Consider the following 26783-nt stretch of genomic DNA (forward strand, 5'->3'; position numbering starts at 1 on the left):
ATTAGATAAAAATTTATCTCTTGGTCTAGGTCACACCACCCACTAAATATTATCCCTCATTCTTACATTGTTATGTTGATACCACTTCTAGCCCTAAGTTTTTGCTTTCATTTATACTAAAGAAATAAAAAGTAGATTTTGAAAAAACAGATTTAAAGCTAGCCACAGGTCTGTCCCTAAATCCCTGTGGAACTTTAAGGAAAGCCACTTAAACTGCTTGGCCTTAGTTTTCTTATTTGTAAAATTTGCAAAATAATGGTCCCATCCAGTTGTATGATTCTTTTGGTATGTTAATATAGTTATTAGAACAGTAAAAATGTCTTTGTGTTATTATCATGTGTGTCATGAAAATGTGGTTTTCTATGAAGAACATTTTAAAGTTATGATTAGACCATTATCAATTATAGCAGCTCATTATAACAAAAAAATTGAAATATTTAAATCCCAGTTATTTTTATTGCTAATGTTCTTCCTAATTTGTTGCCTTTTCAGTGATTGATACATATATGTATTTTTTTTCAAAACAAATCTGAAATATTTTAGCTGTTTTTAATCATATGCACATTTTCACTGAAAATCAAGTAACCCTTTTTGTAAAATTTGAGTACTTCTGATGCTATTCTGAGATTACTGCATGTGACTTCTAGTCGCTTAAGATCTAGGAGTTGCCCCTAACAAGGTTTTTAATATCTGTTTTGTAGATAGGAACCTGAAACAGAAAAAGACTAAATTATTTAATGTAAAATTGTCAAGGTGGGCTTCCCTGGTGGCGCAGTGGTTGAGAGTCTGCCTGCCAATGCAGGGCACGTGGGTTCGTGCCCTGGTCCGGGAAGATCCCACATGCCACAGAGCGGCTGGGCCCGTGAGCCATGGCCGCTGAGCCTGCGCATCCAGAGCCTGTGGTCCACAACGGGAGAGGCCACAACAGTGAGAGGCCGGCGTACCGCAAAAAAAAAAAAAAAAATACTGTCAAGGCAATTAAATTTTAAGGTTGGGCTTATAACTCCAATGTCTGTTTCTTTAAACTCTAATTTGAGCACAAAGTAAAACGTTTCAATAATAATAAATTTTCAGCTACTAGATTACTGTGAGATAAACTTCTCTAAATCCTGAGGCTCATAAAATAATGAGCGCAGTTATTGCAGCATATATCCAAGGTATTTGAATGCCCACTCTATGGCAAGCACTGAGTTTGCACTAGGAACACAATACAATACAAGCAAAAACAGACATGGCCCCTACTGTCATAAAGCTTACAGTGTTGTGGAGGAGAAAGACATTCAAATAATTGCACAAATAAATAAGATAAATTTCACAAAGGAAGCTGGTGGGGGGGCATTGGGAAAGTTTTTCCTGAGGTGAAAAGGTCTTGCAGCACAAGGTGTGCTTGAGAACTTGAATGAGAACTGATATGGCTGGAATGCGGAAAGTTGGATACAAGACGAGACAGACAGACAAAGGCTCTTGCAAATTACACAGAGCCTTATAGTCCATGGTAAGGATTTTAGTATGTATCTTCAGAGCACTAGGAAGCCACTAAGTGGTTTGTGGCCAGTGATATGCCTTCATTCAATTCATGTTTTAGAGTGGTCACTGTCTCCTGGAAGGAGAATGGATTATAAGAAGCTTAGCTAGCTGTACCCTAATACCTATTCTATAGTAATAGTTCTCCCCATGTTTAGCTAAGCACATGGCTACATAAAATAAAGAATACTTTTCCTTGCTTCCTTTGTAGCTGGATATGGCCTTGTGACTATTTCTTTTATTTGGCTAGGGCTAATATTAAAATTAATTTCTTTTGAACATACACCAAGTCAGAGTCACCCAAGGCAGAATTGGAAGTTTGCTATGAATAATCAAGGGGTACCTGTATTCTATTAGAAACACAGCCCTGTACTTCCTCATCTTTATTTTTTATTTATTTATTTTAAATAAATTTATTTATTTAGTTTTGGCTGCGTTGGGTCTTCGTTGCTGCACTCGCGGGCTTTCTCTAATTGCGGCGAGCAGGGGCTACTCTTCATTGCGGTGCACGGGCTTCTTATCGCGGTGGCTTCTCTTGTTGCGGACCACGGGCTCTAGGCTCGAGGGCTTCAGTAGTGTCATGCAGGCTCTAGAGCGCAGGCTCAGTAGTTTTGGCTCGCAGGCCCTAGAGCGCAGGTTCAGTAGTTGTGGTGCCCGGGTTTAGGTGCTCCGTGGCACGTGGGATATTCCCGGACCAGTGCTCAAACTCGTGTCCCCTGCATTGGCAAGCGGATTCTTAACCACTGCTCCACCAGGGAAGTCCTCGTCATCTTTAAATGGTAGGTTTGCCATAGCTGTTATTCAATCATATGGAAAAAATTGAAATGTTCCTTGCTTAAGAGATGAGTGATTCACTTCTCTATGCCTGAATTAATATGGTGTACCTTTGCTAAGATACTTAATATTTATTAAGGTACAAGTAATTGAAAAAGTCCAGTAGTATTAAATGTTTGAAACATAGCAGTGGTTCTCAAACTTGGCTTCATATTGGTATCACCTGGAGAGTTTTAAAAATTACTATGCCCGGGCTTCCCTGGTGGCTCAGTGGTTAGGAATCCGCCTGCCAATGCAGGGGACACGGGTTTGAGTCCTGGTTCAGGAAGATCCCACATGCTGCCGAGCAGCTAGGCCCATGTGCCACAACTACTGAGCCTGCACTCTAGAGCCCATGCGCCTAGAGCCGGTGCTCCGCGACGAGAGGCCACCGCAATGAGAGGCCCACGCATGGCAATGAAGAGTAGACCCCGCTCACCGCAACTAAAAAAAGAAAGCCCACACACAGCAACGAAGGCCCAAGACAGCCAAAAATAAATAAATAAATTAATTAATTAATTTTAAAAAATTACTATTCCTACGTGCCACCCCCACCCCAGGTTTCTGATTGGAGTGTAGCCTGGGCGTCAAGAGAGTCAACATCTCCCCCAGATGATTCTAATGTGCAGACAAGTTTGAAAACCACTGGTATATAGTCCTGTTTCAAGCACTTGTTAGTTTTATTAGAGATCAAGCTTCACCTAGTACTTTGAACTTACCTCCTATCTAGGTGCTATATAGTTTCATCTGCTCCTGATGCAGCTTCCTCTTCAATTGTTCTGATAAGGAAAAATTAACAATTGATAGTTTTGAAACAAGTTTCATTTTCATAGAGTTCTAGCATGGCAGATCTGGAAAAGACTTGATAGATAAATTTTAACCCAACCTCTTTCATTGTGTAAAAGAAGAAAAAGTCCAGGAGAGGTTATTATTTTCCTGAGGATATAGCACTAGCTGTTGCAGTGTCAGCACTTGCACAACCTTTTGGTTTTTTTTTTTTTTTTTTTTTTGTGGTACGTGGGCCTCTCCCCGCTGTGGCCTCTCCTGCTGCGGAGCACAGGCTCCGGACGCGCAGGCCCAGTGGCCATGGCTCACGGGCCCAGCCGCTCCGCGGCACATGGGATCCTCCCAGACCGGGGCACGAACACGTGTCCCCTGCATCGGCAGGCGGACTCCCAACCACTGCGCCACCAGGAAAGCCCAACCTTTTGGTTTTTAAGATAACTTCAGAAATGTTCAGAGAACCACCTAAAGTACAAATAAAACATCAGACCTTTATAGATTGGAAGTTGAAGCACGATGAGGTTGAAATAAAATGACAGCAGCTAATCTGTCAAAACTACAACTAGGACTTCCCTGGTGGCACAGTGGTTAAGAACCCGCCTGCCAATGGGTTCAATCCCTGGTCCGGGAAGAGCCCACATGCTGTGGAGCAACTAAGCCCGTGTGCCACAACTACTGAGCCTGCGCTCTAGAGCCCGTGAGCCACAACTACTGAGCCCACGCACCACAACTACTGAAGCCTGAGTGCCTAGAGCCCGCGCTCCACAACAAGAGAAACTACCGCAATGAGAAGCTCGCACATCACAATAAAGAGTAGCCCCCGCTCACTGCAACTAGAGAAAGCCCGCGCGCAGCAATGAAGACCCAACGCAGCCAAAAATAAATAAATTTTAAAAAACTACAACTAGATCCCGTACTATTCATCATGTACAACTTGTACGATCTAAAGTTCTTAAATTGTAAAGTGTGTAAGAATTACCTGGAGAGCTATTTAAAATGTGAATTCCTATATATATTCCTCCAATTTTGATTCAGGCTGACTGGTAGTAGGACCCAGAAATCTTCACTTTTAATAAACTTCCAAGTGAGTCTAATGTAGGTATTCCACAGATAAAATTTTAAAAACACTGAATAAGTACTAGACCACTCACCCCCCCACACAGCAAATTACCTTAAGACTTAACTGGAAAATTGCATTGATGGGTATTTATCGTTCTAGGACTAATTTTACTTAACTGGAAAATTTTAAAAACAATCTAAAATTATCTTTGTGAGTTATGACTCTCTGAAAGCCATACAAGGAAACATAAAAGCACTTACATACAAGGTATATAATGCTGGTTACCATACAAAGTCATGCACTTCAAACTTCAGAGCAATTTAAAATAGTTTAGCAAAGTTCACCAGCGCTACCACAAAGTATTATGGAAAGTTGTCATTTTAAAAGCATATAATGATGTTCCTTTAGAAGCAATTTAATAACTGGTAGAGAAATTTAACTCAAATTTCTACAACTTTACTAATGAATTGCCTGTTGAATGCTGATGTTGAATTTATCACAGAGGTCTATTAGCAATTAGCAGACTAATCATTTTGACAATAACACTTTTGTTTTCAGTTTGATAGTTTTCTTTATCTAGTGAATACAGTCTTTATTATGAGTTTGAACGCTGGCGATAGTGTTTACGCTGAAATAGACCATAAGCTAATACATGAGACCTTTAAACTTTTCATGAATAATTATTAAGTGATTACCGTGTGTAAGTTGTTACTAATACCAGGTACTGTGAGGGAGATATGAGTAATCAGCAGCTGTAACAGGATAAAAAGGTTCATATTTCTATTGTGCATCTGCTGGGATTTATCCATCAGGTTCTACTGCAGATTCCGTGAACTCTCCTCTGCTGTTAACTGTTGGTTCCCACTTTCAGGGTCCACTCCAACGCTAATACCTCAGATGCCCAAGAACGGACAAGAAGTGTGTGTGGGGGAAATAGCTTTATTGATCATGTCCTTCAACAATGTTTCCTATTTTCTGTTGTCCTGTCCCCTTGACTCTAGTGGTATTCCTTATTTCAGACTATTTTCCTTGGACTTCAGGCTACCATTGTGTCTGCCTTCTTTTGACCTGGTGTCTTTCTGCTTCTCTGACAGCCTGTTGCCTATTTGTGTAGTTTGCTGACTCTTGGCCCAGTCAGACTCCCGATATCTCTGTTTGTCTTGTTGTCCATTCATCTACTCCTTCACTAGCCCCTGATTCACTTTGTTATAAAGCAGAAACTAACACACCATTGTAAAGCAATTATACTCCAATAAAGATGTTTAAAAAAAGAATATATAAAAAATGCAAAAAAACCTCCCAGAGCTTACAGTAAAGGAAGCTATGAAATAACTAAAGCTGTCTATACATTTGAAAGAACTAGAATTAAAATTTTTAAGTGTTAAAAGATAAACCTTGAACAGTCTTTTGTTAGAGTATAACACATGGGACATAAAAATTAATGGAATGCATCAACAAATGTTTGAGTGCCCACCGTGGGCAAGGCCTTGTACTTGAAAGGATCTCTAACGACTGGAATATGTTTCCTTTTCAATGAATAAACAAAGGTAGCCTAAGATATTCCTTGGGGAGCCTGTTAAGAAAAATTCCACAAAGAAATAAGAGAAAAAAAGGCTGTGAAATCAATTCTACCAATGCCGTAGCAGTTAAAATGATGGATCTTAACTTAATTCCGGCTGAACTGGTTGATAGCATTGTTTCAGCAGGGCTTGGAAAACCAGTTTGGTGTTTTAGATGATCTGAGAGAAGTGACTTTCATTTTGTTACATGGTAATCCCAAGAGTCCAGTTCCTCATTCCAATCCACTCCATGTTTATGAAAGTTCATTAGCTGGAACAGTAAGAAGAAAAAAATGTCAATGAAGGAAGTCATCCAATCCTGATAAGTTGACATGTAGAGTAAAGTTGATGGTGTTATTTATTGCTAACGTAGTCCTGGTTAAGGGTTACATGTGTGTACAGTTGGAGGAGGGGCAGGCGAAACGGAATGTAGCTAAGTAAAGTGAAATAGAGCTGATGTATTCAGAGCTTACGTTGCTAGAGGTGAGATCAGTTACCTACTTGCAGCTGAAATTTCAAACTTCTGCTTAGTGGGGACCTGAGTGGACAAATTGTGACTGATAGTTGGAAATATCAGCAGACATCTTAAATTTTATGCTCAAATGAATGAGCAATGAACCAGGAGAATAAGTCCAGTTGTTTTCAGCTGCTGGTAATTTTTACCTTTTTATTTAAAATCACAGCGACTTTTTCGATGAATGCCCATGTGACTGTGGCTTATTACAATGAAACCAGCAACTACACTTCAACAGAGACATGTGAATGTGGTGTTTATGGATTAGCCTCACCGGTGGCTAATGCTATGGGGGTGGTGGGCATCCCTAAGAACAGTAACTACCTAGCTTGTGACTACAACACTGAGTTTACTAATACTAAGAAGCCCTGGATTGCACTGATAGAAAGAGGTAATTGTACATTTTCAGAAAAAATTCAAGCAGCAGGCAGAAGAAATGCTGATGCTGTTGTGATTTACAATGTTCCAGAGACTGGCAACCAGACGATACAGATGGCAAATTTCGGTAAGTAAGAACTGATTCCCAAAGAGGGTGTCTTTGTTTATCTTAGCATGGTATTTCCATCTACAATGACTCAGGGTCTGGCAATGAGGTTGTAAAACAAGTGTATTTTAAATTTTCTTGCCTGGCACTACTCTGAATTACTTTACTATTATTTAATATTGGCAATTAATTTGTTCCAAGGTCAAAAGCAATTCATGAAGTGGTTCCTGTTTTCTTTCACGATGTTCTTAGCTCTACTAGTTTTCTCAGTGGGTATTACATAATTGCTTTTTAATAAATGTGCCTTTACCTGTAACCATTCAAGAAAATATAAATATTTTAATTCCATTCTTAATTTGTACTTTTCAGTTTGATTCAGGGTTGTATGTGTTCAAGTGTGCAGTAACTGCAAAACTGATTCATTATTATGATTAAACAGTAGCATATTGTAAGTGTGAAAAATGTTTACAGAAATGAGAATTCAACTCTCTGCTGTATGCATGTGATATTTTAATGTCTGTGGGACTAATATACATAAAACTACTCTGTAAGAAACATTATACATTGAAAACGTAAGGCTGAAATTGGATACCTCTAATTCACACCAAAAGTAAAGATTTCCCTTAAAAATGTTTACTTATGACTTCTTAAGTAAATATAATTATCAAATTTATTAATTTTTTGAAGGAATGTACTTCTTAGAATTACTGTTTTCATTTTGTAAAAAATGCCACTTTCCAAATAAATGGTTTTAAACTAGTGAAGAAGTAGACTTCTGAAACAAGTTTTCTATACTGTAGGTGGGTAAAGGTTTTTTTGACCCCACACTTGGCCAAAGGAGAAAAATGGTAATTTCAAACAGGGTAAGATCTGGTCGAACACAATACCAGGATAATTGGTATTCTCACCACCAAGTTTGGCCTCTGAGAAGATTAATGTAAATTAAATCAACCAGATTTCAGAACTGTAAGAAAAAAACAAATTTGTGTTAAGAGTAGTAGAGTGGAACATCCAGGTTGTGTACCTACAGTATGGCAATTTAGTACTAATCTTTGAAAAACAAGCTGCTTGTTTCTCTGGGTATCAAAAACTAGGTAACATGGTCTTTAACAGTACAAAATTATTGTAAATGTACAAAACTCTACTTGCTACCTTTTGTAACATATCCTGGACATTTTGCGAACCCAGGCATTCACATTTTTTTCTTTTGAAGTTAAGAGCACTTCATAAACATTATCTGCATGTACCTATAATTTTACGAGTGACTTTTATTTTTGTAGAAATAAAATGAGGTGGCTTTCTGTTGAAAATTAGAAATTAAACCTTTTCTAAGGAACCTACTTGCTCTATGTTTCAACTTAGAGATTCTGAGTATTCTAGGATTCCTTTTACGTGCATAGCCACATTCTGCTGTTCACTCCCCTGCTTTCTTTAGGATAATTTTCTTTCTTTTTTTTTAATTGAAGTATAGTTGATTTACAATGTTGTGTTAGTCTCAGGTGTACAGCAAAGTGATTCAGTTCTATATATATATATATATATATATATATATATATATATATATATATTCTTTTTCAGATTATTTTCCCATATAGCTTATTATAAAATATTGAGTATAGTTCCCTGTGCTATGCAGTAGGTCCTTGTTGTTTATTTTCTATATAGTAGTGTGTATATGTTACCCCAAAATTCCTGATTTGTTATCCCTCCCCACCTTTCTCCTTTGGTAAACATAAGTTTGTTTTCTATGTCTGTGAGTCTGTTTCTGTTTTATAAATCTTCTGCTTTTTAAAAAGTATAAACAGTATCAAACTAAATAGTAGTCATGTTTTCCAAACTTGCTTTGCATCATGCAGTAAGGGCCAACTACTGGAAAGTAGGTGCCCAGCCACTGAATTTAAAGGACTGACCAAAACAGTAAATCTCTCCAAAAGGCATGCACAGTCATTTGAGTATATGTCTCTGAGCAGAATTTAAGAAACAAAGCAGTTACATTTATCATTGAATATATACTTCCAATATAATCAAGGATATGTGATCAAAAACATTTTTTAAATCTACGGCATTGCCCGTTTTAAAATAAGCACATTTGAAAAGATAGCATAATCATAGTAATTGTAATAGTTAATATTTATTGCCATTTAATATATGTCAGGCACTATTTTAGGGTCTTTATTTAATGAATGTTGATCTTTAACATTGAACGATCTCAACCCCAAAGAATTAAAATTGTAAGTTTAGTGTTTTGCCGTTATAAAATCTGTCAACTAGTGTGTCATTGGAGTTCTTCCTTCCCAGAAATTTCTCTTATATAGATACTATTATATGATCTAGTTGACAAACATAGGGAAGGGAGTGTGGATATGAAAACTCTATGATCAGCCTGTAGACCATTAAAGATTGAGTCATTATTTTATAACATAAGCCAAAATTGTGTTTGTTTTTGCTGTCTTTCATTAGAGTTTTGTTTAGGCACAGAGGGTAGGGCAACAACTCGTCCTCCTCCTACAAAAGCTCAAGGCTTTACCATCTATCACATTATCTATTTTTTTATTAGTAATCTATTTTATACATATTAGTGTATATATGTCAATCCCAATCTCCCAATTCATCCCACCACCACCACCCCCTGCCAAATTCCCCCCTTGGTGTCCATACGTTAGTTCACTACATCTGTGTCTCTATTTCTGCCCTACAAACCAGTTCATCTGTACCATTTTTCTAGGTTCCACATATATGCGTTAATATATGATATTTGTTTTTCTCTTTCTGACTTCACTCTGTATGACAGTCTCTAGATCCATCCACATCTCTACAAATGACTCAATTTCGTTCCTTTTTATGGCTGAGTAATATTCCATTGTACATATGTAGCACATCTTCTTTACCCATTCGTCTGTCAATGGGCATTTAGGTGGCTTCCGTTACCTGGCTATTGTAAATAGAGCTGCAATGAACATTGTGGTACATGACTTTTTTTGAATTATGTCTTTCTCAGGGTATATGCCCAGTAGTGGGATTGCTGGGTCATATGGTAATTCTATTTTTAGTTTTTTAAGGAACCTCCATACTGTTCTCCATAGTGGCTGTATCAATTTACATTCCCACCAAAAGTGCAAGAGGGTTCCCGTTTCTCTACACCCACTCCAGAATTTGTTGTTTGTAGATTTTCTGATGATGCACATTCTAACTGGTGTGAGGTGATACCTCATTGTAATTTTGATTTGCATTTCTCTAATAGTGATGTTGAGCAGCTTTTCATGTGCTTCTTGGCCAACTGTATGTCTTCTTTGGAGAAATGTCTATTTAGGTCTTCTGCCCAGTTTTGGATTGGGTTGTTTGTTTTTTTAACATTGAGCTGCATGAGCTGTTTATATATTTTGGAGATTAATCCTTTGTCCATTGATTCATTTGCAAATATTTTCTCACATTCTGAGGGTTGTCTTTTCATCTTGTTGGTAGTTTCCTTTGCTTTGCAGAAGATTTTAAGTTTCATTAGATGCCATTTGTTTATTTTTGTTTTTATTTCCATTTCTCTAACAGGTAGATCAAAAAAGATCTTGATGTGATTTATGTCAAAGAGTGTTCTTCCTATGTTTTCCTCTAAGAGTTTTAAAATGTCTGGTCTTACATTTAGGTCTCTAAACCATTTTGAGTTTATTTTTGTATATGGTGTTCTAATTTCATTCTTTTACATGTAGCTGTCCAGTTTTCCTAGCACCACTTATTGAAGAGACTGTCTTTTCTCCATTGTATATCCTTGCCTCCTTTGTCGTAGATTAGTTGACCATAGGTGTGTGGGTTTATCTCTCGGCTTTCTATCCTGTTCCATTGATCTACATTTCTGTTTTTGTGCCAGTACCATACTGTCTTGATTACTGTAGCTTTGTAATATAGTATGAAGTCAGGGAGTCTGATTCCTCCAGCTCTGTTTTTTTCCCTCAAGACTGCTTTGGCTATTGGGGGTCTTTTGTGTTTCCATACAAATTTTAAGGTTTTTTGTTCTAGTTCTGTAAAAAATGCCAGTGGTACTTTGATAGGGATTGCATTGAATGTGTAGATTGCTTTGGGTAGTATAGTCATTTTAACAATATTGATTCTTCCAATCCAAGAACATGGTATATCTGTCAATCTGTCTTTGTCATCTTTGATTTCTTTCAGCGGTGTCTTATAGTTTTCTGCATACAGGTCTTTTGTCTCCCTAGGTAGGTTTATTCCTAGGTATTTTTTTCTTTTTGTTGCAATGGTGAAAGGGATTGTTTCCTTAATTTCTCTTTCTGGTCTTTCGTTGCTAGTGTATAGGAGGAATGCAAGAGATTTCTGTGCATTAATTTTGTATCCTGTGACTACCAAGTTCATTGATTAGCTCTAGTAATTTTCTGGTTCCATCTTTAGGATTCTCTATATATAGTATCATGTCATCTGCAAACAGTGACAGTTTTACTTCTTCTTTTCCAATTTGTATTCCTTTTATTTCTTTGTCTTCTCTGATTGCCGTGGCTAGGACTTCCAAAACTATGTTGAATAATAGTGGCGAGAGTAGATATCCTTGTCTTGTTCGTGATCTTAGAGGAAATGCTTTCAGTTTTTCACCATTTAGAATGATGTTTGCTGTGGGTTTGTTGTATATGGTCTTTATTATGTTGAGGTAGGTTCCGTCTATGCCCACTTTCTGGAGAGTTTTTATCATAAATGGGTGTTGAATTTGGTCAAAAGCTTTTTCTGCATCTATTGAAATGATCATATGGTTTTTATTCTTCAATTTGTTAATATGGTGTATCACATTGATTGATTTGAGTATATTGAAGAATCCTTGCATCCCTGGGATAAATCCCACTTGGTCATGGTGTATGATCCTTTTAATGTGCTGTTGGATTCTGTTTGCTAGTATTTTGTTGAGGATTTTTGCATCTATGTTCATCAGTGATATTGGTTTGTAATTTTCTTTTTTTGTAGTATCTTTGTTTGGTTTTGTTATCAGGGTGATGGTGGCCTCATAGAATGAGTTTGGGAGTGTTCCTTCCTCTGAAATTTTTTGGAAGAGTTTGAGAAGGATGGGTGTTAGCTCTTCTCTAAAGGTTTGATAGAATTCACCTGTGAAGCCATCTGGTCCTGGACTTTTGTTTGTTGGAAGGAAGATTTTTAGTCACAGTTTCAATTTCATTACTTGTGATTGGTCTGTTATATTTTCTGTTTCTTCCTGGTTCAGTCTTGGAAGGCTATACCTTTCTAAGAATTTGTCCATTTCTTCCAGGTTGTCCATTTTATTGTCATAGAGTTGCTTGTAGTAGTCTCCTATGATGCTTTGTATTTCTGCAGTGTCCATTGTAACTTCTCCTTTTTCATTTCTAATTTTATTGATTTGAGTCCTCTCCCTCTTTTTCTTGATGAGTCTGGCTAAAGGTTTATCAATTTTGTTTATCTTCTCAAAGAGCCAGCTTTAGTTTTATTGATCTTTGCTATTGTTTTCTTTGTTTCTATTTCATTTATTTCTGTTCTGATCTTTATGATTTATTTCCTTCTACTAACTTTGGGTTTTATTTGTTCTTCTTTCTCTAGTTCCTTTAGGTGTAAGGTTAGATTGTTTACTTGAGACTTTTCTTGTTTCTTGAGGTAGGATTGTGTTGCTATTAACTTCCCTCTTAGAACTGCTTTTCCTGCATCCCATAGATTTTGGATCATCATGTTTTCATTGTCATTTGTCTCCAGGTATTTTTTGATTTCCTCTTTGATTTCTTCAGTGATCTCCTGTTTATTTAGTAACGGATTGTTTACCATCCATATGTTTGTGTTTTTTACATTTTTTTCCCTGTAATTGATTTCTAATCTCATAGCGTTGTGGTCTGAAAAGATGCTTGATATGATTTCAATTTTCTTAAATTTACTGAGGCTTAATTTGTGACCCAAGATATGATCTATCCTGGAGCATGTTCTGTGTGCACTTGAGAAGAAAGTGTAATCTGCTCTTTTCAGATGGAATATCCTATAAATATTAATTAAATCTTTCTGCTCTGTTGTGTCATCTAAAGCTTGCTTTTCCTTATTAATTATCTGTCTGGATGATCTGTCCATTGGTGAAAGTGGGGTGTTAAAGTCCCCTATTATTGTGTTACTGTCGATTTCCCCTTTGATGGCTCTTAACATTTGCCTTATGTATTGAGGTGCTCCTATATTGGGTGCATAAATATTTACAATTTTTATGTCTTCTTCTTGGATTGATCCCTTGATCATTATGTAGTGTCCTTCTTTGTCTCTTCTAATAGTCTTTATTTTAAAGTCTATTTTGCCTGATATGAGAATTGCTACTCCAGCATTCTTTTGATTTCCATTTGCATGGAATATCTTTTTCCATTCCCTCACTTTCAGTCTCTATGTGTCCCTAGGTCTGAAGTGGGTCTCTTGTAGACAGCATATATATGGGTCTTGTTCTGGTATCCATTCAGCGAGCCTGCGTCTTTTGGTTGGAGCATTTAATCCATTCATGTTCAAGGTAATTATCGATATGTATGTTCCTATGACCATTTTCTTAATTGTTATGGGTTTGTTTTTATAGGTCCTTTTCTTCTATTGTGTTTCCCACTTAGAGAAGTTCCTTTAGCATTTATCGTAGAGCTGGTTTGGTGGTGCTGAATTCTCTTAGCTTTTGCTTGTCCATAAACCTTTGGATTTCTTTGGTGAATCTGAATGAGATCCTTGCCGGGTAGAGTAATCTTGGTGGTAGGTTCTTCCCTTTCATCACTTTAAATAGAAAATGCCACTCCCTTGTGGCTTGTAGAGTTTCTGCTGAGAAATCAGCTGTTACCCTTATGGGAGTTCTCCTGTATGTTATTCGTTGTTTTTCCCTTGTTGCTTTCAGTAATTTTTCTTTGTCTTTAATTTTTGTCAGTTTGATTACTATGTGTCTCAGTGTGTTTCTCCTTGTGTTCATCCTGCCTGGGACTCTCTGCACTTCCTGGACTTGGGTGGCTATTTCCTTTCCCATGTTAGGGAAGTTTTTGTCTATAACCTCTTCAAATATTTTATCACGTCCTTTATCTCTCTCTTCTCCTTCTATAATGCAAATGTTGTTGAGTTTAATGTTGTCCCAGAGGTCTCTTAGGCTGTCTTCATTTCTTTTCATTCTTTTTTTCTTTATTCTGTTCCGCGGCAGTGAATTCCACCATTCTGTCTTCCAGGTCACTTATCCATTCTTCTGCCTCAGTTATTCTGCTATTGACTCCTTCTAGTGTATTTTTCATTTCAGTTATTGTATTGTTCATCTCTGTTTGTTTGTTCTTTGATTCTTCTAGGCGTTTGTTCTTTAATTCTTGTAAGTCTTTGTTAAACATTTCTTGCATATTCTCGATCTTTACCTCCATTCTTTTTCTGAGGTCCTGGATCATCTTCACTATCATTATTCTGAATTCTTTTTCTGGAAGGTTGCCTATCTCCACTTCATTTAGTTGTTTTTCTGGGGTTTTATCTTGTTTCTTCATCTGGTACAAAGTCCTCTGCCTTTTCATTTCGTCTCTCTTTCTGTGAATGTGGTTTTCCTTCCAGAGGCTGCAGAACTGTAGTTCTTCTTGCTTCTGCTATCTGCCCTCTGGTGGATGAGGCTATCTAAGAAGTTTGTGCAAGTTTCCTGATGGAAGGGACTGGTGGTGGGTAGAGCTGACTGTTGCTTTGGTGGGCAGAGCTCAGCAAAACTTTAATCCTCTTGTCTGCTGATGGGTGGGGCTGGGTTCCCTCCCTGTTGGTTGTTTGGCCTGAGGTGGCCCAGCACTGGAGCCTACCTGGCTCTTTGGTGGAGCTAATGGTGGACTCTGCGAGGGCTCATGCCAAGGAGTACTTCCCAGAACTTCTGCTGCCAGTGCCCTTGTCCCCAGGGTGAGCCACAGCCACACCCATCTTCTGCAGGAGACCCTCCAACACTTGTAGTAGGTTTGGTTCAGTCTCCTATGGGGTCTTTGCTCCTTCCCCTGGGTCCCGATGCGCACACTGCTTTGTGTGTGCCCTCCAAGAATGGAGTCTCTGTTTCCCCCAGTCCTGTCAAAAAGTCTTGCAATCAAATCCCACTATGCTTCAAAGTCTGATTCTCTAGGAATTCCTCCTCCCATTGCCCGACCTCCAGGTTGGGAAGCCTGACATGGGGCTCAGGACCTTCACTCCAGTGGGTGGACTTCTGTGGTATAATTTTTCTTCAGTTTTTGAGTCACCCACCTAGCAGTTATGGGACTTGATTTTATTTTTGTGATTGCGCCCCTCCTACCACCTCACTGTGGCTTCTCCTTTGTCTTTGGCTGTGGGGTATCTTTTTTGGTGAGTTCCAGTGTCTTCCTGTTGATGATTGTTCAGCAGTTAGTTGTGATTCCAGTGCTCTCAAAAGAGGGAGTGAGCACATGTCCTTCTACTCTGCCATCTTGAACCAATCTTTGAGTGTTCTATCACCTTATCTTTTATCACCTCTAAAAACCACCTTTTCAGAAAACCACACTCTAGCCCCCCTCAGGGCTGTGGACCCTCTTCACTTCCTTGGTTGCCGCTATCTCTTCATTCCTTCCGTCCCATTTTCCATGCTAGGCCTTCCTAGCCTTTCCACAATGCTGTGCCTCTTTATGTCTTACTGATGTCAATGCTTTCCAACCAAAGGCTCCTAGGAACAGACCTGTAGTTGAAAAAGTTGGGGTTATTACTTACTGCAGCAAAGGGAGAATGCACACCTTGGGAAGCGATGGGGTATCTCAATAAGAGGGCTTAAGAAAGGATTTATAGGATTTGGGCTTGCTTCAGATGATTTGGGGGAGGGTTTAAGGAAGCAGGCCATTGACCATCCAGCCCAGTTTGCCTGAGAAAGGGATTTCCTCAAACTTGGGACTTTCAGTGCTAAAACCAGGAAATTCCTGGGAAAACCAGGCTGAGTAGGTCACTCTAGCTGGCTTTATTCTGGATTTGGATACTGTCAGAAAGTAGGGGGTAATTCTGTGATTGGATTTCTAAATAAACCTTATTTGTAAGTGGGAAAGACTAACCTGAAGCTACAGCTATAATTAGTAAATAAGCAACAGTCACTCATGTTAGCCAGGATGGGAGATGTTTGGTTATTTTTGTGACTTGGATGCTGTTCATATTTTGACTGTGTTCAGACATGATTACGGAATGGTCTTGTTTTTGTCTTGATCTATCATGGCACAGAATGACCTTCTCTACTGTTGATGCTCTGTGAAATTATTTATGTTCAACAAGAAAACACCAAAGCCTGGTTGGTAGTGCCAGGCCAGGTCCCAGATGTCAAGGGCTGCTTGCCTCTTTCTCAACAACAGTATACTTCGCCTGTGTCTTTACTGCTGTGCAAATACATTATCTCCTCCCATTTTATGTATCAGTGCTTCCCCATCCCCTATAGCCTGCCTTCAAGGTCCCCAGCAAGCCTAAGGGATGCTTCTGCACTCCTTGCTTCTCATGGTTTCATGATGTGGATACAGAATGTCTTTACTCCTGGGCCCAATCCATTCATAGCTTCCCTACTAGCAGTATACCTTTTCTGAAGGGGACAACTTCAGTCTGAGAAGTGCTCCCACCGAGGAGGAATGATGTCTAACCTAGTACTTGGAGGTAAACCTTTAATTCTAAGTTTCCCAGTTTGAAGTGTGTTTTGATTTGCATTTTGATGCAGTTGGAAATAGAAAGATATGCTTATGGTATCCTTAAGTAATTATGTAACTTCTTAACAACCCTTTCCAAATGCTCCAGAGACGTTCATCCATCCAGTTGTCCCAGATGTGCAAGAAAAGGCAGGACTCCTCAGTTATTAAAGCAGAAAATTCAGACTATGTTAAGTACTTGCTTGCTGACAGAACAGGTTTTGAAAGTTAAATATGCTATTAATAGGTTAATTGCCCTAAGGATTAGATTTTAATGTACTGTAGTTTATTTCAGCAAAATCAGTAATCTAAGAGGAATAAAATGTTTCTTAACGTTTTTATCATTACGACTGTGTTCAGCGAACTGTATTACAGGGTGAGGTCTGCAGCATTTCAGAATCCCCCAAACTCACCAAAGAGGGAGTGAGCACATGTCCTTCTACTCTGCCATCTTGAACCAATCTTTGAGTGTTCTATCACCTTATCTTTTATCACCTCTAAAAACCACCTTTTCAGAAAACCACACTCTAGCCCCCCTCAGGGCTGTGGACCCTCTTCACTTCCTTGGTTGCCGCTATCTCTTCATTCCTTCCGTCCCATTTTCCATGCTAGGCCTTCCTAGCCTTTCCACAATGCTGTGCCTCTTTATGTCTTACTGATGTCAATGCTTTCCAACCAAAGGCTCCTAGGAACAGACCTGTAGTTGAAAAAGTTGGGGTTATTACTTACTGCAGCAAAGGGAGAATGCACACCTTGGGAAGCGATGGGGTATCTCAATAAGAGGGCTTAAGAAAGGATTTATAGGATTTGGGCTTGCTTCAGATGATTTGGGGGAGGGTTTAAGGAAGCAGGCCATTGACCATCCAGCCCAGTTTGCCTGAGAAAGGGATTTCCTCAAACTTGGGACTTTCAGTGCTAAAACCAGGAAATTCCTGGGAAAACCAGGCTGAGTAGGTCACTCTAGCTGGCTTTATTCTGGATTTGGATACTGTCAGAAAGTAGGGGGTAATTCTGTGATTGGATTTCTAAATAAACCTTATTTGTAAGTGGGAAAGACTAACCTGAAGCTACAGCTATAATTAGTAAATAAGCAACAGTCACTCATGTTAGCCAGGATGGGAGATGTTTGGTTATTTTTGTGACTTGGATGCTGTTCATATTTTGACTGTGTTCAGACATGATTACGGAATGGTCTTGTTTTTGTCTTGATCTATCATGGCACAGAATGACCTTCTCTACTGTTGATGCTCTGTGAAATTATTTATGTTCAACAAGAAAACACCAAAGCCTGGTTGGTAGTGCCAGGCCAGGTCCCAGATGTCAAGGGCTGCTTGCCTCTTTCTCAACAACAGTATACTTCGCCTGTGTCTTTACTGCTGTGCAAATACATTATCTCCTCCCATTTTATGTATCAGTGCTTCCCCATCCCCTATAGCCTGCCTTCAAGGTCCCCAGCAAGCCTAAGGGATGCTTCTGCACTCCTTGCTTCTCATGGTTTCATGATGTGGATACAGAATGTCTTTACTCCTGGGCCCAATCCATTCATAGCTTCCCTACTAGCAGTATACCTTTTCTGAAGGGGACAACTTCAGTCTGAGAAGTGCTCCCACCGAGGAGGAATGATGTCTAACCTAGTACTTGGAGGTAAACCTTTAATTCTAAGTTTCCCAGTTTGAAGTGTGTTTTGATTTGCATTTTGATGCAGTTGGAAATAGAAAGATATGCTTATGGTATCCTTAAGTAATTATGTAACTTCTTAACAACCCTTTCCAAATGCTCCAGAGACGTTCATCCATCCAGTTGTCCCAGATGTGCAAGAAAAGGCAGGACTCCTCAGTTATTAAAGCAGAAAATTCAGACTATGTTAAGTACTTGCTTGCTGACAGAACAGGTTTTGAAAGTTAAATATGCTATTAATAGGTTAATTGCCCTAAGGATTAGATTTTAATGTACTGTAGTTTATTTCAGCAAAATCAGTAATCTAAGAGGAATAAAATGTTTCTTAACGTTTTTATCATTACGACTGTGTTCAGCGAACTGTATTACAGGGTGAGGTCTGCAGCATTTCAGAATCCCCCAAACTCACCAATTCCCCAGCAATTAAGTACATGGAAAGGAAGGGTTTAATCAGAGTAGCAAACTCACATGTTTTAGGAAAAAATTTTTCTAGAACTGAGAGGGGAAATAAAAACATAGTATATAAATGAAGTGAGAAGATAATAAAAACTTCAATAAGGCTTAGACTCCGATATATACATGAGTTTAATTCAAGAAAACTAATCAGTTCTACTTCAAATGAATCTCAGATCTGCCCAGCACCATCTCCAAGACTTCATCCTCAGAACTCTGCAATAACTTCCTAACTCATCTCCCTGCTTCTCTTGTCCCCCTATAAGCCCACTACCCACACTGAAGCCAAAGTGGCTTTTTAGAATAAAACCAAACCACACCTTGTTTAAAACCCTTCAGTAGCTTCCCACTGCACTTAGAGTACATTCAGACTCGTTTCCATGTCCTCACCCAGCCATGAATTACCTGGCTCATGCCCACCACTCTGACCTCATCTCCTCTCACCTCCGTGCACGCCTCCTGCCCCCTACACTGAGCTCCAGCCACACTGGGCTCCTTTCGGTCCCTCAATCCCACTAAACCCTTCCCTGCCTTGAGCTTGAAAATACTTGAAACCGCCCTCTTCTTCACACTCCCACATCTCATTAAAGATCAAGTCCTGTTGATTCAACCTCCAAACATTTCTGAAATCCATCCCTTTTCCCACCTCTGCTGCAACCATCCAAGCCCAGGCCAACATCCTGTCTCACCTGGACTATTGAAGTAACCTCCCAGCGGGTCTCCCTCTTATTCTCGCCCCCCTACAGAGACTTGTCTTCCACCCAGCAGCAAGAGTGATCCCGTGGAAAAGGGAATTCAGTCCCAATTAGAATAAAATCTAGGCTTCATGCCATGTCCTACAAAGCCCTGTGTGATGAGACCTGATTCCACACCCCTCTCTCCCACATGACTATGCCTCAGCCACTCTGGTCTTTCTGTTTCTAAACCAAAAGAGCTAGCTTTTGCACTTGCTGTTCCCTCTACCGAAGTCATTTCTCTTTCATGTTTTCACATAATGCTTCCTCCAAAAATATAGCCATGTCACTACTTTCTCGACATGGCAGCTGGAGCGATCCTCTAAAAATCGAGGTTGGATCACATTGCTCTTCTTCTCAAAACCCCCCAGTGACTTTTCATTGTTCTTCAAATAAAGTCTAAACTTTGCCATGCTGAAAAGGACTTGGATCATCTGGCCTCTGCCTACCTTTCCAACCTAACAGTGCCACCCCTGCCCTACCAATGCCTAACCACTCTGACCTTCAGATATTTTCTCCAACCCACGAAGATTTTTCTGTGAGGCCCTTTGTGCTTGGTTTTCTCCCCATCACCATCATCACTACCACATGTAACAGGTTCTCCGACTCCCAGTTTAAATGTCTCTTCTTTGAAGAACTCCCCCGCTACCACATTAATTCCAATCAAAACCTGGTGCTCATTTCTGCTGAAATCTCTTATAAGGTGTAATGATTTCCTTATTTTCATATTATAATAATAAGATGATTATTGTAATGATTTTTTTTTTTTTCGCTATGCGGGCCTCTCACCGTTGTGGCCTCTCCTGCTGCGGAGCACAGGCTCTGGATGCGCAGGCTCAGAGGCCATGGCTCACAGGCCCATCATGTGGGATCCTCCCGGACCGGGGCACGAACCCGTGTCCCCTGCATCTGCAGGCGGACGCTCAACCACTGCACCACCACGGAAGGCCCTGTAATGATTTTTTTATAATGTGTAATGATTTTCTCATTTGCTTATTATCTGTCTTTCTGTCTTTCCCACTTGATTGTAGGTTCCAGGAGAGCAGAGACCATGTCATCCATTGTAGTGCATAGTCTTCACTAGTTGTTAAATGAATGAAAGTTTAAGAAACTTGAAAGCAATTCCCTTTTATATATGAAAAGATACACAAGTTTAAGTGAAGTTGATTAGGTGAATTCAGCAAACTATTGTACTTTAAAATTGTTTTCATTTTTACCTATACAAGTAATACTTTCTCCTTTAAAAAACAACACAAGATATAAAGTCCCCCTTGGCTATTGCCCCCAATCTCAGGCCTCTCCCAAGAGATAACTATTGTTATTCATTCAGTAGGTAAACTTTCAGGCTTTTTCTATTAGTTTTTACATATGTATACCTATAGAAACTGCAAAGTCAACCTGTGTTTTATTTTTCACATTAACGAAGTTATTCTGTAGCCTGCTTTTGTCACTCAATAGTAGGAATTGGAGTTATTTCCATACTAATAAATTTATATTTAGATCTAATCCATTTTTAACTACTGCATAATATTTCATAGTGTGAACACACTCATAACTTATTCAACCACTCCCCTACTAATGGACATTTGGGTTGTTCTCAACTCTGCTCTTTTACAGACAATACTTCAATGAACATAATTATTGCTGATACCTAAGGAAGTTAATGATATGACCTTGCATCACTATTGATGTTGCTCTTGCAAGTGACTGCCTTGTTGAACTCCTATTTCATTTTAATAGTTGGCTCTTGAATTTTCAGGATAAATGACCATTTTCTCTACAAAGCTTTACCTCATCTTTTATATTAACTATACCTCTTCATTCTTTCCAGTGGTCTTATTCTATTGTCTAGGGTTCTACTAGTGATAATATATACACTTTTGATGTGTTCCTGACTTTACTACCAAAATGCTCCCACTGTTCCACCATTAAGTGTGTTGTTTGATAGAAGTTTCTGGAAGATACTCCTTATCAAGTTTCAGGACTTCAGTAAGGCTTTTGAATCTTGTTATTCTTACTGGCAAACTATAATATAAATACATATGTATATACATATACTTATGTATGTATATGTGTAGATAGATATAAGATACAGCTATAGGGCTTCCCTGGTGGCGCAGTGGTTGAGAGTCCGCCTGCCGATGCAGGGCACACAGGTTTGTGCCCTCGTCCGGGAAGATCCCACATGCCGCGGAGCGGCTGGGCCCGTGAGCCATGGCCGCTGAGCCTGCGCTCCACAATGGGAGAGGCCGCAACAGTGAGAGGCACGCGTACCGAAAAAAAAAAAAAAAAAAAAAAAAAAAGATACAGCTATAGTCACTATTGTAGGATATGATCCAAAGGGGAAATCCAATAGTTTACTGTCAGCTAAGGGGAAATAATAAAGTGATATACAGAAACAAGCTGAAACTAACACACCATTGTAAAGCAATTATACTCCAATAAAGATGTTTAAAAAAAGAAACAATAGGTAAAAGGGACAGTTTTGTTTTTCTTTCTTTCTTTTTAGATATCATTTTATTGGTGCCCTTGATAAAAGGATTGAAAACATTTTTGTTGCTTATACATATGACTCCAAGTTGAGTATCAAATTGTAAGACACAAACAAAATTTAAAAGTATCTTGACAAACTAGAAAAACTGTTTATTAAAACAAGATGAAGTGCCACAGTGAATAGTAAAGAATAATAAATTTAGGGACAGATATAAAATAGAAAAACCTGTCAGGTTTATAAGCAAAATATTTGACAGCCACATTGCACCACAAGTTAAAGAGTGATACAGTTATTTTAAAACTAGTATGATCGTGAGATATGCCAACAAGTATATAATATGTTAGGTCTGGAAAATACCTCGGCTATGCTTGGAATTCACAAAACCATGAAAACATCATAACCCTTACTGTAACCTGGCTTACAAAAACAGGGTTTTAGTACCTCTCTCTCATACTCTCAAATAAATTCCCAAGTGTCTGTCTGTCTGTCTGTCTCTCCCCGCCCCCACCTCCCACCATATAGGCACAGACATACATAACTGCATAAGAATTTATATTTTTATAAGGGAGTCAAAGATACAGTACCTCCGGATTCTGGTTTCCAGAAAGAAACAAAATGAGTAAATTCACTATGAGCTCGTTAAAGTACATTATCTCCCTTTTCTCCATTTTAAAATCTAGGAATACTTTTTTAAAATCAAGGAATATTTTGTAATATTTTTGTTCATTGATATATATTGTTCATTGATATATATTCTCTACTTACCTCTTGTCCTCTTCCTTCTAAACTTTTAATCTTTTATTTATTATATTATGATTTGCTGCCAGGACATTGACTGCCCCCCAAATTATTGATAATTACTTGGAAAGAATGTGCACACGGGTGTGTGTGTGTGTGTGTGTGTGTGTGTGTGTGTGTAAGTACAGACAGAAATGCCTGGATAGGATTGCATAAAATAGAATAGTTCCTCTTAGGTACCCTCTCCCTCTATTTTCAGCAATCCTTGGTTCCTAAGTTCTCTTACCCCAGCTACCCCTCTTCCATCACTCAGGCTTACCTTCCCTAGACAGGAAGGACTTCATGTAAATAAATTATATCTGTTTCCATCTAAACTCTCAAGTCTTATGTCCTACTCATTTAGGTAATTGTTAGATATGCAGGAGCTACTTTGTTAAAGTATCCCAGGAGAAACTTTATTTGTTGTACTTGGAAACAACATGACTTAGACAAACAAACCCAATTTCTAACTGATGATAATTTCAGGACCTTTGAAAGAACTGTGGAACAGTAAATTGGGGGAAATCATATTTCAAAGCATCCCTTATCACATCATATAAGCAATAACCTACTCCACCTAACGTTTTAGATTTTTAGATGTATATCATATTTGTATCTAAATTTTTAATATATATTATCATGTGATCTTTTAAAAAATTATTTTATTTATTTATTTATTTATTTATTTATTTATGGCTGCGTTTGGTCTTTGTTGCTATGCGTGGGCTTTCTCTAGTTGCAATGAGTGGGGGCCACCCTTCATTGCGGTGCGTGAGCCTCTCTGCGGTGGCTTCTCTTGTTACAGAGCACGGGCTCTAGGTGCGTAGGCTTCAGTAGTTGCAGCATGCAAGCTCAGTAGTTGTGGCTCGCAGGCTCTAGAGCGCAGTCTCAGTAGTTGTGGTGCACAGGCTTAGTTGCTCTGTGGTGTGTGGGATCTTCCCGGACCAGGACACAAACCAGTGTCCCCTGAATTGGCAGGCAGATTCTTTTTATTTTTTTAATAGATCTTTATTGGAGTATAATTGCTTTACAATACTGTGTTAGTTTCTGTTGTACACCAAAGTGAATCAGCCATATGCGAACATATGTCCCCATATCCCCTCTCTCTTGAACCTCCCTCCCATCCTCCCTATCCCACCCCTCTAGTTCATCTCAAAGCACCGAGCTGATCTCCCTGTGCTATGCGGCTGCTTCCCACTAGCTATTTATTTTACATTTGGTAGTGTATATATGTCCATGCCACTCTCTCACTTAGTCCCAGCTTACCCTTCCCCCACCCCATGTCCTCAAGTCCATTCTCTATGTCTATGTCTTTATTCCTGCCCTGCAACTAGGTTCATCAGTACCATTTTTTTTAGGTTCCGTATATATGTGTCAACATACAGTATTCGTTTTCTCTTTCTGACTTACTTCACTCTGTATGACAGACTCTAGGTCCATCCACCTCACTACAAATAACTCAATTTCATTTCTTTTTATGGCTGAGTAACATTGCATTGTATATATGTGCCACATCTTCTTTATCCATTCATCTGTCGATGGACATTTATGTTGGTTCCATGTCCTGGCTATTGTAAATAGTGCTGCAAGGAATATTGTGGTACATGACTCTTTTTGAATTATGGTTTTCTCAGGGTATATGCCCAGTAGTGGGATTGCTGGGTCGTATGGTAGTTCTATTTTTAGTTTCTTAAGGAACCTCCATACTGTTTTCCATAGTGGCTGTATCAGTTTACATTCCCACCAACAGTACAGGAAGGTTCCCTTTTCACCACACCCTTTCCAGCATTTATTGTTTCTAGATTTTTTCATAATGGCCATGGCAACCAGCATGAGGTGATACCTCATTGTAGTTTTGATTTGCATTTCTCTAATAATTAGTGATGTTGGGCATCTTTCATGTGCCTCTTAGCCTTCTGTATGTCTTCCTTGGTGAAATGTCTATTTAGGTCTTCCGCTCTTTTATTTTTTCCCACCCTTTTTTTTTGGGGGGCGGTACACAGGCCTCTCACTGTTGTGGCCTCTCCTGTTGCAGAGCACAGGCTCCGGACGCGCAGGCTCCAGACGCGCAGGCTCAGCGGCCATGGCTCACGGGCCTAGCCGCTCCGCGGCATGTGGGATCTTCCCGGACCAGGGCACAAACCCGTGTCCCCTGCATCGGCAGGCGGACTCTCAACCACTCAGCCACCAGGGAAGCCCCCGCCCATTTTTTAATTGGACTGTTTGTCTTTTGATGTTGAGCTCCATGAGCTGTTTGTATATTTTGGAGATTAATCCTTTGTCCTTTGTTTCATGTGCAAATATTTCCTCCCATTCTGAGGGTTGTCTTTTGTCTTTTTTATGGTTTCCTTTGTAGTGCAAAAGCTTTTAAGTTTAATTAAGTGCCATTTGTTTATTTTTGTTTTTATTTCCATTACTCTAGGAGGTGGGTCAAAAAAGATCTTGCTGTGGTCTATGTCAAAGGGTGTTTTTCCTTTGTTTTCCTCTAAGAGTTTTATAGTGTGTGGTCTTAACCAGATTCTTAACCACTGTGCCACCAGGGAAGTCCTATGTGATCTTCTTTATCATGCAATGATAGTGATACCACAGTGGTTAAATAAATTAGTCTCTAGCAATAATCAGTACATTGGCACCTCCTCAGTGGAAAGTACAAATAGAAGGAAATGAAAATTTGCTTAATAATTTACTTGCTTTCAATTTGTATTTTAAATGACTGTCTCCGTATCATTATTCCTAATACTGGGAGCTCTTTCTTTTCTTTCAGCATTGCACCTAATTCCTATTAAAATATGTTTTTCTTTGCCCTTTATGAAGGCAATTGTTAACAATAAATATTCTATTAGCTATGTGCTGCACATTCTTCTGAGAGTAATTAATCACTTCAGTAATCCATGAGGTACAAAGTGTTAGTATCCCCATTTTATATATATATATATATATATATATATATATATGGAAACAGACATAGAAACGTTGGTTAACTTCCCCTCATGGTCATATAGCTAGTAGATTGCAAAACTATGGTTTGAACTCTATATCTCTATACCATGACTCCAGAATCTGTGCTTTTAATCAGTACACAATACTATAATACCTTTCTGGTGAGCATATACTATGCAAGGCACCATACAAAAATGGTACCAAAACACGATCATTGACCTCAAGGAGGAAAATGTAGTCGGGAGAACTGATATTTATACAACTAGTAGAAGGCAGAATATAAAAAGCACTATTAATAGAAGTGTTAAGATTATTGGAGCTGAAGAGGTTAAGAAAGTATGAAGTCATAGTGTTGGGAAGGTCATCAACGTGGATGTTAAAGTTATAGATGACTATAACAGAGAACTGAAAGATCAGTACTGGGAGTATAAAAGGGAGAGCTACAGAGTAGGCAATCAGGAAGTGGAGTATTTCTGTTACGATTTCAGAAGTTGAGCAGATCAGGATGATAATAATGTCCAGAGTCTGGTCATGGCAGTGGGGTGACTACACTGGAATAGAGACAAAAGTCCCTCAGGTTGAATCACAATGAGGTCAGAGTGTTGGATGATGGAAGAACTTAGGGTGGAGAGAATGCCTGTGATCCAAATGACAAAGTCTTCATATATGTGGTGGAATGACTGGAAGGCTGGTCCATGACCAAACAGGGAGGGAAGGAATAGAAGGTGGTAAAACCAAGTGCCATGAGTCTCCAAAAAATGGGTTTTACTCATGACGGTGGGGGAAATGTAGTCTGGAGACAACCATGTGGGAGTGAGGAGACCCCTTGTAGTCCTGAAGTATGTAGGATACAGAAGGATGAGCTGCCTCTACTAAAAGTAACTGAAGGAGAAGTGGTGTCCTCAGGGGTAAGATGGGTCAGGGACCATAAGGAAATATCATAAGCTTTAGTGTAACCCTCAGTGAAGAGGAAATGACAGAAATTTACCAGTTAGGCATGTGTCATGTAACCAGAGATCTAGAAGACACAGTGGAAATTCGGGGGAAAGAGCAGTGGAAGAAGAAAGTAATGAACAGTACAGAGAGGGGAGCACAGAAATGAAAGTTAAAAACATTAGCTTCCATTTGGGGCAATAACTAAGGATGACATGAATGTGAGAGAAGGAAGCATTAGTGTGAAGGTAAAAGTGTCTCAGACAAATAGAGGACTTGGGTTACCAGTGTAGAAGGCTGGCAGTCTATATAAAACATAAGAGAATTATTCACAAGAGAGCAGGCACTCTTGAAGGAGTTGAGAAGGGCAGAGCTGAATAGGGTAGAGATGAAAATATGAAAGAATTTAGATCAGTGG

General features: G+C 39.1%; 1 protein-coding gene across 1 annotated transcript in view; it reads left to right on the forward strand.

Moving 5' to 3' along the window:
- Positions 1–6352: 6352 nt before the first annotated feature.
- Positions 6353–26783, forward strand: part of RNF128 (ring finger protein 128) — a 100704-nt gene continuing 80273 nt past the window's right edge. The window contains exon 1 of the mRNA XM_007468500.1: positions 6353–6758. Coding sequence (XP_007468562.1) covers positions 6353–6758 — 406 coding nt within the window. The remainder of the gene's footprint in view (positions 6759–26783) is intronic.

Source organism: Lipotes vexillifer, unplaced genomic scaffold (genome assembly GCF_000442215.2).
Source record: "Lipotes vexillifer unplaced genomic scaffold, Lipotes_vexillifer_v1.1 scaffold358, whole genome shotgun sequence".
Taxonomy (NCBI): domain Eukaryota; kingdom Metazoa; phylum Chordata; class Mammalia; order Artiodactyla; family Lipotidae; genus Lipotes; species Lipotes vexillifer.